Here is a 13,098-nt window from a genome sequence, read left to right on the forward strand (position 1 = left end):
AAGATGTAATAAATAAAATCAGAAATTAGAGGAGGGATGTTACCAGTGACCCTGCAGAAATAGGAGAGGTCATAAGAAGATACTACGAACAACTGTATGACAAAAAAATAGACAATATAGACAAGATGGACAAATTCCTAGAAACACATGAACCACCTACACTGACCCCAGAAGAAACAGAAGACCACAATAAACCAATCACAAGTGAAGAGAATGAAACCGTCATCAAAAATCTCCCGAAGGTGAAAAGCCCAGAACCAGATGGCTTCACAGGTGAATTCTACCAGTCATTCAAAGACAATTTAACACCAATCTTGCTCAAGCTGTTCCAAAAAACTGAACAGGAAAGAATGCTACCAAACTCATTCTATGAAGCCAACATCACCCTAATACCAAAACCAGATAAGGATACAATGAAAAAAGAAAATTACAGACCAATATCTCTAACGAATATAGATGCAAAAATCCTCAACAAAATTCTTGCAAACTGAATCCAAAAGCACATTAAAAGAATTATATATCTTGATCAAGTGGATTTTATCCCAGGTAGGCAAGGGTGGTTCAACACAAGGAAATCAACTAGTATAATAAACCACACTGATAAATTGAAGAAGAAAAATCAATGATCCTCTCGATTGATGCAGAAAAGGCATCTGACAATATACAACACCCTTTCTTAATGAAGACACTCCAAAAGATAGAAGGGAGCTTTCTACACATGGTAAAGTGCATATATGAAAAAACGAAAGCTAACATTATACTCAATGGCAAAAGACTGAATGCTTTCCTGGTGCGATCAGGAACAAGACAAGGATGCCCACTGTCACGACTGTTATTCAATACTGTGCTAGAAGTTCTAGTTAGAGCAATTAGGCTAGATAAAGAAATAAAAGGCACCCAAATAGGAAAGGAAGAAGTAAAACTTACATTACTTGCTGGTGATTTAATCCTATATCTAGAAAATCCTGAAAAATCTACAACAAAGCTATCAGAATTAAGAGACGAGTTCAGCAAAGTGGTGGGATACAAGATTAATATGCAATAATCAACAGCATTTCTACACAATACTGATGTGCAATCTAAGGAGGAAATCAGAAAAAAGATTCCACTTACAATAGTGACTAAAAAATCAAGTTTTTAGGAATAAACTTAACCTAGGACATGAAGGACCTATATTCAGAAAACTACAAAGCATTGCTAAAAGAAACCAGAGAAGACATAAGTAAATGAAAGGACATCCTGTGATCATGGAATGGAAGACTAAATAGCGTTACTATGTCACTCTACCTAAAACCGTTTACAGATTCAGTGCAATCTCAATACAAATCTCAACAGCCTTTTTTTTTTTTTTTTTGCGAAAATGGAAAAGCCAATAAGCAAATTTATTTGGAAGGATAAGGGGCCCCAAATAGCCAAAGATGTCTTTAAAAAGAACAAAGTGGGAGGACTCTCACTTTCACTTTTAAAGCATATTACTTAACTACAGTGATAAAAAAAAAAAAACAGCAGGGTACTGGCATAAAGACAGATAGATTGACAAATAGAACCAAATCAAACACTCAGGAATGACTCAGGAATCATTTAATGTACAATTAAATGATTTTTCTGATGAGGCTGTTGTATTTGTACCAAAGAGCTGCTGATGCAAAGTACCAGAACTCTGTTGGCTTTTATAAAGGGTATTTATTTGGAGTAGAAGCTTACAGTCAAAAGGCCCTAAAGTGTCCAACTCAAGGTACCATAAGAGGGACTTTCTCATGCAATGTCTGTTGCCACATGTTGATGCAAGATGGCGAGCGATGTCTGCGAAGCCTTCCTTCTTCCTCCTAAGGCTCCAGGGACCCAGCTTCTTCCTATCTCAGCTGTAGGCTACCTAAGGCTCATCTTTGGCCCCAGAACTCGTTTCTTTCTGGGCTCAGCTGCTCTGGTCTCTTTACAGGACCAGCTGTAGACTATCAGGCTCATCCCTCTTCCCAAGTTCTCTGCTGTGAGTAATGAGCTGTGTCTCTTCCTCTTTGTTCTTCCTCTGTGTCTACTTCCATGTGAGTCTGTTCTATCAGCCCCAGGGAGCTGGGACTCAACATTGAGTCACACTCTGATGACATGCGTAGAAGTTTGATATGGTTCACGAATTCCAAAAGTAGATATTGGATTATGTTTTTAAACTGGTCTGTACTTGGGCATGATTAAATTATGATTAGAGCTTTGATTGGGCCACGTCAGTAGGGTGTTGAGTCCCTGCCCCTTGGTGGGTTGGGACTCAACAGATAAAAGACATGGCAAAGGACAGAGTTGGAGTTTTTGATGCTGGAGTCTTGAGCTGGCACTCTAGGAAGCAAGCACACAAAGGAACTTGGTTGTGAGGAAGGAGAGAAGGCCTCAGGAAGAGAAACAAGCTATTCATCTAATAGGCTACAACTGGACTTGTGGAGAGAGGCAAAGCCTAGAAAGCCTCATAGTCTCCAATCGACCTTGTGGAGAAAACAGAGGAGCTCAGCCCAGAGAGAAATGAAACCCAGGAAGAGAGGAACCCAGGAAGCCTGATCCCTGGCAGACGTTGGCAGCCACTTTGCTCCAACATGTGGCAAAAGACTTTGATGAGGGAAGTAACTTACACTTTATGGTCTGGAAACTGTAAGTTACTATCTCAAATAAATACCCTTTATGAAAACCAACTGATTTCTGGTATTTTGCATCAGTACCCCTTTGGCTGACTAATACAATGTAGTTGAATCACGGCCCTAATCTTAACATAATTTAATCAGACATCTCAGCTGACTCTAATACAATCAAAGGGTATCATATCCAGAAAACAGACCAGTTTACAAACATAATCACATATCTTTTTTGGAATTTATAAATAATATCAAACTGCTATAGCTGTTAAGCCCACCCAGCTGGGCCAGAATAGTCTATTCATCAAATAGTGCTGGGAGAGCTGGATAGCCATATCTAAAAGAAAGAGGACCCCTATCTCACACCTTTTCAAAAATTAACTTAAAATGGACCAAGGACCATAAAACTCTTAGAAGAAAATGTAGGAAAACATCTTCAAAATCTTGTGGTAGGTGGTAGTTTAAGCAACAAAAGAAAAAAACAGATAAATGGGACATCCTCAAAATTAAACACTTTTGCACCTCAAAGGATTTTGTCTAAAGGGTAAAAGCACAGCTGAGTCAATGGGAGAAAATATTTGGAAATCACATATCCGATATGGGAGAAAATATTTGGAAATCACCTATCTGATATGGGTTTATTATCTATGATATATAAAGAGATAATACAATTCAACAATAAAATACCTGATTAAAAAATGGGCAAAAGACCTGAAAAGACAATTGTCCAAAGAAAAAATACAAATGGCAAAGAAACACATGAAAAAATGTTCAACATCACCAGTGATTAGGAAAATGCAAATCAAAACCACAATGAGGTATCATTTCACACCTATTAGATTGGCCACTATTAAAAAGTCAGAAAATTGTAATGTTGGAGAGGATGTGGTGAGACAGGAACATTTATTCACTCTCTGATGCAGGACAGGCTCCTAGGGAGTGTGTGAGTGCTCATTTTGTCATAGTGGGTTATATCACTGGATGGAGACCCATACAATGAGAGTGAAGGTATACCCACATCCTGGGGAGGACTGATGTTCTCAAATAGAGGGAATTGTATCTCTCAAGAGAAATGGTGGCTCCCAGTACATTAGGGCAGTTGAGCATGTCAAGCCCTCAACACTGTTGCAAGTATCTCTGAACGTGGTCCTTTAAGCAATGAAGATTGACTGTCACTGTGGGCCCTAAGGGGAGGGGGAAAGAGGTAATGAATAGATGGAACCAATGTAACTGTGTGGGCAATAGAAGTGTTCCACAAGAGTACACAAGGATGGATAGAAGGCGTAAAATTACACCAAAAATATATAGGGGCTGATACGCTAAAATGTAAATCATAATGTAAAACATAACTAAAAATTTAGAAAATTGTATAGTCTAAAATATAAACCACAATGTAAACACAAATGTTACCTTTCTTGAAAGCTATTGTCTCAATATCTGTACATCAGTTTCAGTAAATATAGTATGAATATGTAAAAAAGATTATTGCCGTGGAAGGGAAAAGGTTTTATGTTGGATATGTGGGAGTACTCTATATTGTATATATGAATTATTGTGATCTAAAACTCTTGTGAAGATAAGCTTAATAATTAGAAAAAAGAAAAGAAAAACGACGTAGACACTGAGGAAAAGACAGAAGTAGTTGCCTTACCAATTTGTATACAGGGCAACACTTACTGCAGTGATGGAAGGCAAAACATCAAAAACAAAGCTTTTGCATTTTTAAATTTTTTGATACCCCAATTTATTTCTACCTTAATTTTTCCAAATTAATATGTATTCTATATCTAACCTTTAAACTCATCGCTATATTCCATTTAACTATTAATGGAACCTGGCAATATATTGGCTTCACTTTTCAGGAAGTTTTGGATGACAGGTTCAACAATGGCAGTGGAGGAATACTGGTGTGGGATGTTATTGACAGGGGACACATGGTTAGCAGGGAGTTCTATGGGGCATATATCAGGGTACATAAAAATGTTTGGATATTTTCATAGTGGATACAATTAAAAACAACAACTGAGGGAGTGCTGAGTTCCTAGCCAGGGGAGCTCTATCACAGTCCCTAAAGGAACAGCAACAATCCCCCAAGTGCAATGGCAAAGACCAAAAAAGAACGAAGGTCCAACAATGAGCCCTTGATACTAATGACTATGCTTGTGAGCCGGTGCACCTGAAATAAGAACAAGGCCTAGAGCTGCAGGGTACCTAAAAGTTACCTCCTGAGAGCCTCCGTGTTGCTCAAATGTGGCCAGCTCAAAGCCAAACTCAGCATGTAAATGCGTTGCCTTCCCCCCAGCGTGGGACATGACTCCTGGGGATGAGCCTCCCTGGCACTGAGGGATTACAATCAAGTACCAGCTGATGATATAACTAGAAAATGACCTTGAATAAAAGGGTCAACTTGGACCAGCAGAATATCTCAATCTACATATAATACTAGGAGTTAAAAATGCTTTTTGACCTGAATCAAGGGGGAAATGGAAAGGACAAATGAGTTTATGTGGCTATGAGTCTCCAAAAAGAACTGGGAGGTTATCAGAGGGGTTGCCCTTATGCACACCTCAGCAGAGTCCCAGAGACAGATAAAGTAGATACAACCCCGGGTATTGGTTCTTTTGAGGGCTACAGAGACCCACAGGTTCTATGGTCATGGCAGATGGAGTTCAGTGCCATGTCAGTTGGCCCTACTTTGGAGTTTGTGTTTCTGTGTGATGGAGCTGGACTCAGAAGTGATCTTTGTTCACAAGCCTCTCCTGTTACTTTTACCGGAACTGGAGTTGGTGCTGGGGTTTAATATATACCCAGGGGACCTGAATCTCTGGACTGACCTTGTGATAGCCAGGCCCTGAGCCTCAACAGACTTCAGCTCCTATGCTCTGGTTTATTGGACTTACCCCACTCAGCTAACATGGAATTGAAGAAGGTAAACCACCACACCATGGAGCCAAGAGTGCCTACAACTGAAAGCAGGAGGATTGCATCCAGTATCCATGTGGAATCTAAGCCCCCTCTTAATATAGGTGTGGAGTGGACACAACCATTCCAAGGTCCACAGGATGGAGGAATAGAGTATGGATTAGAGTGGACTTACTGATATTCTATTCATGAACTATTGCGATTAGTAATCAAAGAAAATTGGCATTGGTGTGGAGGAAGTGGCCATGGTGGCTGCTGGGGATAGGGAATGGGAGGAAGAAATGAGATGTGGAAGCGTTTTCGGGACTTGGAGTTTTCCTGGGTGATGCTGCAGGGACAGTTACCCGATATTGTATGTCCTCCCATGAACCACTGGGTGGAACATGGGAGAGTGTGGGCTATGATGTGGACCATTGACCATGAGGTACAGCGGTGCTCAGAGATGTATTCACCAAATGCAATGAATATCTCATGATGATGGAGGAGATTGTTGTTATGGGGGGAGGAGTGGGGTGAGGGAGGTGGGGGTTATATGGGGACCTCATATTTTTTTTAATGTAATATTAAAAAAATAAAGACAAAAAAAAAATCTAATCACACCCAACACCATGCTGAGAACCCTTCAGTGGCTTCCCACCACGCCTCTTACACTAAGACAGAAATCACTAGCACTCCCTACCCATCTCTCTAGCCTTACCCCTCCCTAGGCCCCTCCACATCTTTCCTGCAACCCCTACAGACCCTGCTCCCTCCCAACACAAGGCCTTTACACAGTGGTCCTCATGCCTGAAACTTTGCATCTCCTTCCACCTAATGAATCCCTTCTTGTTCTTATGTCAGCTAGGCCCAGATGCCCCCAATTATATGCTTTCATAGGCCTACATTCCTTTCCTTTCCTGAAAGAGTTGTAATTTGACACTGGTTTGCTTTATCATAAGGTTAAGGGTGCCTTTCTGAGCAGAGAGAGTTGTCTACCATAGATTCGTGTTCCCTGGGTATTGTGTGGAGTTGTCGCAGGGAAGTTCTTCCCAACAAAGGGCTACATTTCCCAGTTTCCCTGGCAGCATGAGTGGCCACGTGACCGAGAGCTGACCCATGGGATGCAGGCAGAAGTGATGCACACCACTTCCAGGCCTAGCTGATGATCCTCCATGCTCTCTCATTTCTCTGTCTGCCCGATGGACAGAGAAACAGAAGGATCTGGAAGTCATGTGTTGACGATGGCGGAGCTTCTTACCCTGACTAAGCGTACAGTCCACCCTCACTCCCTCCCCATAACAAGCCCACCATGGCCTTTATGGAAACGAAAAATAAACTTCTATTGTGTTAATAAACAATAGAGATTTTCAGGTTTACCTGTTACTGCAGCAAGTATTAGTTTAATCAATATAGAAAGTGGTACTTTGAACAGAAAAGCTGACCTAAGAGATAAACCCAGTTAAGCAGAAGGGCCTAGCAGTGCTTTTACTCAGCAACATGAGAACACTTAAAACACACACTCAGAGCCTCAAGCTCCAGAGAAAGAGGGCGGCAGCGTTAGTAGTATGTGCTGTTACTGGCCAAATTGAGGAATGTTTTTTTTTTAAAAAGATGAGCTCTAGCAAGAATTGGTTGTTCTGTAAGCAGCAAGGAAAATGATCAGAAACAGACCAGGCATCTAGGCCTTTAAAAGATTTGAGAGGCCAACTGCTACCCCAAACAGTAGAAATTAAGCCTGAACAAGCCTCGGAAAGACAAAAACCAATTAAAACTCAGTCCTGCACAAAGATCAGATCAAGTGTGTGGTTTTTCAGCCCAAGCCTGACGACCACAAATACCCACCATTAATTTGGGACAGGGGAATGGGAGAAAGTAGAAAGGAAAGAGGAAAATTCAGGCTTGAGAATCACATCTAGGAAAGAACAGAGGGAGTGGCTACTGGTGCATGGAATCAACCAGAAGCAAACGCATCAGAAGCCCACTATGTTTCTGAAAGAATTATATTGCTAAAGAAATTAAGATCCCAGACAAGAAAGCCTTGGACTTCTTGAGTCAGCAAAAGTGGGCCACAAACGCTCCCCTACAGACAGGAGGGTGTTCTCCCTCTCCCCATCTTAGCCAGGCCACAGAGAACAATGGACAAGGAAGAACCACCCAGAGGGCAGAGCCAAGGCCATGGGGAACAGACAAGGGAGTCAGGTTCTTTACAGAGGGCAGAAGTAGGTTCTAACCAAGGAAGGTCCCGCCCTCCAGGTCCTTCAGCAACAGACCAGTGTGAGGCAGGACAGAAGAGGGACCTGAGGGGAAGAGGCAGAAAACCAAATGAGCCACACAAATGACACCCAGGGGAGAAACTGAGGCAATGGCTGCTGACTAGCATCAGCCTGCTGAGTCACACAGGCAAGTTAGGAAGGGGTAGCTCACAGCACGCTCCCAAGGGCTGTTATCAGAAGGCGGCCAGCAACATCATTACCCAGCTGCAAGGGAGGAGAGGGGCCCCAGCACCCCCTGCAGAGGTAGGGGACAGCAGCCAGAAGCCAGCCACCACCAGACAGCAATCCCCCCTCCCCTAAGAAACACCCCACAGTCCCCTGGCCCCTCACCTGGCTAGTCCCAGGTCCAAAATTTCCCACGGAATATCACAGCCAGGTTTCATTCCTCCCCCCACCACCGTCCTGCCCAGGCTCAGAGGGGGGCTGGCTTGAGCTGTCAATACCATGTCAAGAAATCAGAACGGAGCGCTCAAGTGAGACCAAAATCCACGCCGAAGGTACAAACCATATATTCTTCCCTCTGCATTTATGTTGTCATTTTCCCCAAGAGATAAAAGAGGGTTAAAGTCTCCTTAGAAGTATGATGTGAAATAATTTAAACTCATTGTTTATAGTGATTAAAGGTTATAAGTTGCTTAATAAATGTATTATAAAGGGAAAGTCTTAAGTTTTTTTAAAAAGCAGTGATTTTTTAAAAATATTTTTTATTTATTTCTCTTCCCTCCTCCCCCCCGCCGCCAGTTATCTGCTCTCTGTGTTCATTCGCTGTGTGTTCTTCTGTGACCGCTCCCATCCTTATCAGCGGCACCAGGAATCTGTGTTTCTTTTTGTTGTGTCATCTTGTGTCAGTTCTCCATGTGTGCCGCACCATTCTTGGGCAGGCTGCACTTTCTTTCACGCTGGGCAGCTCTCTTTACGGGGCACACTCCTTGCGTGTGGGGCTCCCCTACGCAGGGGACACCCCTGTGTGGCACAGCACTCCTTGCGCGCATCAGCACTGCACATGGGCCAGCTCCACATAGGTCAAGGAAGCCTGGGGTTTGAACTGCGGACCTCCCATGTGGTAGATGGACGCCATCTCCATTGGGCCAAGTCCGCTTCCCAAAAGCAGTGATTTTTGTGTTTTATTTTATTAACAATATGATTTCAAGCTTCCTTACAGTGTGCCTGGCAGAGTGATGCACGAACAACTCTTTCAATACAGCATCATTGGTCAACATTCTTGAAAAGTAGAAAAGGGTCTCTAAATCTTCTGTTCCAGACCAAAAAAAAAGAAAAGAAAAGAAAAAGGAGGAAAGTGGATGTGGCTCAAGCAGTTGGGTGTCCACCTCCCACATAGGAGATCCTGGATTCAGTTCCAAGTGCCTCCTAAAGAAGACAAGCAAGACAGCCAGCTGATGCAATGGGCTGGTGCAGTGAGCTGACGTAACAAGATGATGCAAAGAAGAGACACAGCAAGGGAACACAATGAGAGACACAACATGTGGGAGGGGAGATGGCTCAAGCCATTGGGCACCTCCTTCTCACATGGGAGGTCCTGGGTTTGGTTCCCAATGTCTCCTAAAAAGACGACAAGCACACAACGAACAGACAGAGAAAAACAGCAAGCACAAAACAACGAGGGGGGGGTGTTAAGAAATAAATAAATCTTTTTTTAAAAGAAAGAGATTGTATTTTAAGTAAATCTCAGGAATTGCCTGGACTCACTAATATTAAACTAACATTCTACTTCCCAGAGCCAAGATATAAGTGTTGTGCTATGCCCACCCATTACAAAAGTTAATTTTCTAATTCACATGTCAGAGAAAGTAAAAGAGGAGCTATCCATGAACAGACATTGCGTGAAATACTCTATATACTTCTGAAGTAAACACAGTTACCAACTCGGGGGGAAAGGTCCAAACCATCTCCAACACTCAGTATATATTCATATTTTACTGATATTTCAAAATCAACTTCCCAAAGCAAGAACCACATTCTTTGAACATGGGATAGGGACTCTACTCCCTGGGGACAGATCTCCCAAGAGTCATAAAACCACAAAGTAAAGATGGCTATCAGGGGCCAAGAATGACAACTTTTATTTAAAGAAACTATCACTATAGTCCTAGGCTCTTGTGGCAGAAACGACTGGTTTCGTGTTATTTAGCATTTATATAGCATTTCTATTTATAGTGTTATCTAATATCTGCAGCATTTTAAAGAAGTTAGCTTGGTACCATATTCCTTTTGGTATATTCTACCCAGGTGTGAAGGTAGACAACCAGGTATAAGGAAAAGAAAATAGGGTTAGCCGGTGTCAGACTTGACTTCCCCTGAGGATGACTCCTGGCCATCACCAACTTGGACTCCAGAACCAGGGACACAAGACAGTGGAGTACTCTACCAAAAAAGGCCTGGGCAGAATGCCAGCTGCTCCAAGCACCCGCAATGGATTAGAAAGGAAATTAAGGTCTGGTTCTTTTCCCACCCATATTTTTTTTTTTAGCTTCTATATACATATTTTCTATTAGAGAAGTTGTGAGCTTACAAAACAATCATGCATAACCTGCAGAATTTTCTTACGTCACTCTTCCACCAACACCTTGCATTGCTGTGGAACATTTGTTACAGATTATGAAAGAACATCATCAGATTACTACTACTATGGTCCATAGTGTACATTTGGTATGTTTTTTCCCCTATACCATCTATTATTAACACCATGTACTAGTATTGTACATTTGTATAGTTCATGAGAACACTCGTATTTGCACTGTTAACCACAGTCCATTTTCCACCATGTGATTCACTGTGTTATACAGTCCCACGCCTTGTACAATCCATCTAAAGTGTAAACTTGGTGGTTCTCACTGTCATCACAGAGTTCTACAGTAATCGCCTCAGTAAATTTTTGAATATTCTTCTTAGTTCAAAAGAACAAATCTCACACCCTCCCCATTTTGACTCCTAGCATTTATATAGTACCTTCTTTGACACTGATGCAAAAACATTATAATATTGCTGTTAACTATAATCCAAAAATTATATTAATTGTATTTTCCCTATCCCTTACCATATTCTTACCACCTTGCAATAATGATGTATATTTGCTCTAATTCATAGAACATTCTTGTATTTGTATTATTAACCACAATCTTCATCCTCCACTGGGATCAGTATGTTATACAGACCTGAGATTATTCTCTTTCTTTCAATTGACATTTACATCGCCAGACTACCCCTTTTGGCCACCATCCCATTTATAAACCAGCCATGTTAGCCACTATAATGTGTTGCCATCAATTCTATCCATTACTACACTTTTATAGTCAAGCTAATTAAAAATTCTACATACATTAGCATCAGAACCCCTTCTGAGCCCTCATCCTATCTCCTAGTAACCTGTAGTCTAGATTTTAATTCCATGCATTTATTCTTCAAATTTACTTCATTTTAGTGAGACCATACAATTTCTTCCCACCTATCTCTAGTCACCCTCTTCAAAAGAAAATAAGCACACAAAAATACTGAGATCGCCGTTTTCAGTTCTTAACACAAGGACTTCAGAGAGTAAAAGCTCACTATTTCTTATTCCCATATCCTTAACTTCAGTTAAATCTCTACACTATCCATTTATTGTTATTTCTATAATTCCCATACTCTGTCATGATTCAGGGTTCCAAGTGTGTTGAGAAAATGCCATCTCAAATCAAGACCTTTCCTCTTGAAAGTACTAAGGACATAAATTGGCAAGGGGGGAAGGGAGTGAAAAGCTTAAAAAGAAAAAGGCTAAGGACTGGACACATTTCTGTTCCAGATCACTGTCTCTCTCAGTAGGTGATACTATGCCCCAAATGCAAGATGCACCATCAACCGGCAGCCCACGTCCCCGCACCACCTTCCTGACGTCCCGCCTGGACTCAGCCCTGACACCCGGGGAAACCACTTTCTACTACTTTTTCCCGGTGGTCTTTAAATAGACAGCGCCGCCCGGTGGAACGAAGGCCGAAATCGGCCCTGCTTGGGAGCACAGGCACAAGCAGCTGCTCCTCGCTCACGGAAAAAGAGAGAAGCGTCCGCGGTCCTACGAGAGGGCGCCCCCGGGTCTGCGGCTCGGCAAGGGAGGGGGACACATGGCCCGGGACAGAAGACTCGGCGGACCCCGGAAGGCTTCCTACGGCATATCAGTGACTTACTACCAGCTTGTTTACTGTGACCGCGTCCTACCAAAACCCACGTTAAACGCCATGAAGCCTTCGGGCAAACTTCAGACTCCAGCCTCATCGAAAGAGCAGAGTCTGAAAACTCAGGCGAAGGCCCCTGACCGCCCAGCGTAGTCTCGAGGACTCCCTTCTCGGCAGAGAGGCGCGGCTGCCCTGGGCTAGTTCCGCCGGGAGCTTCTCGCCCCCTCTCCGGCAGGTGGGTCCCTCGCCCCGCGCGGAGGCGACGCTCGCGGAGTTCTGACCCGGTCAGAAGCACGCCCACTGCCGGCGCGCGGGCCCCGAGGGTCCCCAGGCCCCAGCGTCCGCGCCGCGCACCCACCTGCGCGCGCCTTCAGCAGCAGCGCGTTGGCCACGAGGCTCTCGAGATCCCTGGGGCCTCGCAGCCGCCTTCGCCCCCGCCGCCGCCGCCGCCGCGGGCGAGCAGCTGGGGGCGGGGGCCGGGGCTCCACCCCCGCGGCGGGACCGCGGCCAGGCCAGGGGGAGACGCCCGGCCGCCGCCGCCACGGCCACCGCCACCCCTGGCGCCGCCGCTGCCGCCGTCGCTGCCTGTGCTTCCCGGATCGCCCCGTCCGCCGCCGACGGGGCCGCCGCCGCTGCCCGCGCGCGGGAGGGCTCGGGGAGGGTCGGGCAGCTCCAGCCCAGGAGCCGACGGGGCTCGGGTAGCGGGCGCGGCTGGGGGCGCGGACGTGGATCGGGGAGCTGGCGCGGCTGGGGGCGCCGACCGAGTTCCGGGAGCGGGCGCGGCTGGGGGCGCGGACCGGGCTCGGGGAGCTGGCGTGGCTGGAGGAGCCGCTCCCCGCTGTCACTGTAGCCGCCTCTTCCCTGCCGCCTCTCGAGCTTCTCTCGGTCCCATCGCCCTCGCTGAGCTCGTCTCCGCCGAGCCCCACCCCAGGGAGGGCCTCACTGGCAGGGGCGCCGCCCCCGGCGGCGACGCCCCCGGGTCCTTCACCGGCCGGCACCCCGCTAACGGCTGCCAGAGGAGGGAGCCGGAGCGCTCCCCTCGCCCGCGCGCCCTGAGGCGAGTGCGGCGCCTCGAGGGGCACTACAGCTCCCAGAAGGCACCGCGCGGGGAGGAAGCGGCCGGGAAAGGAAGCGCGGCCTGCC

General features: G+C 45.1%; 1 protein-coding gene across 1 annotated transcript in view; it reads right to left on the reverse strand.

Moving 5' to 3' along the window:
- GRK4 (G protein-coupled receptor kinase 4) overlaps window positions 1-13,098 on the reverse strand; it is a 116,400-nt gene that overhangs the window by 103,008 nt on the left and 294 nt on the right. Inside the window, exon 2 of the mRNA XM_058301345.2 lies at window positions 12,314-13,093. Coding sequence (XP_058157328.2) covers window positions 12,314-13,093 — 780 coding nt within the window. The remainder of the gene's footprint in view (window positions 1-12,313; window positions 13,094-13,098) is intronic.

The sequence above is a fragment of the Dasypus novemcinctus genome, chromosome 1, assembly GCF_030445035.2.
Source record: "Dasypus novemcinctus isolate mDasNov1 chromosome 1, mDasNov1.1.hap2, whole genome shotgun sequence".
Classification (NCBI taxonomy): domain Eukaryota; kingdom Metazoa; phylum Chordata; class Mammalia; order Cingulata; family Dasypodidae; genus Dasypus; species Dasypus novemcinctus.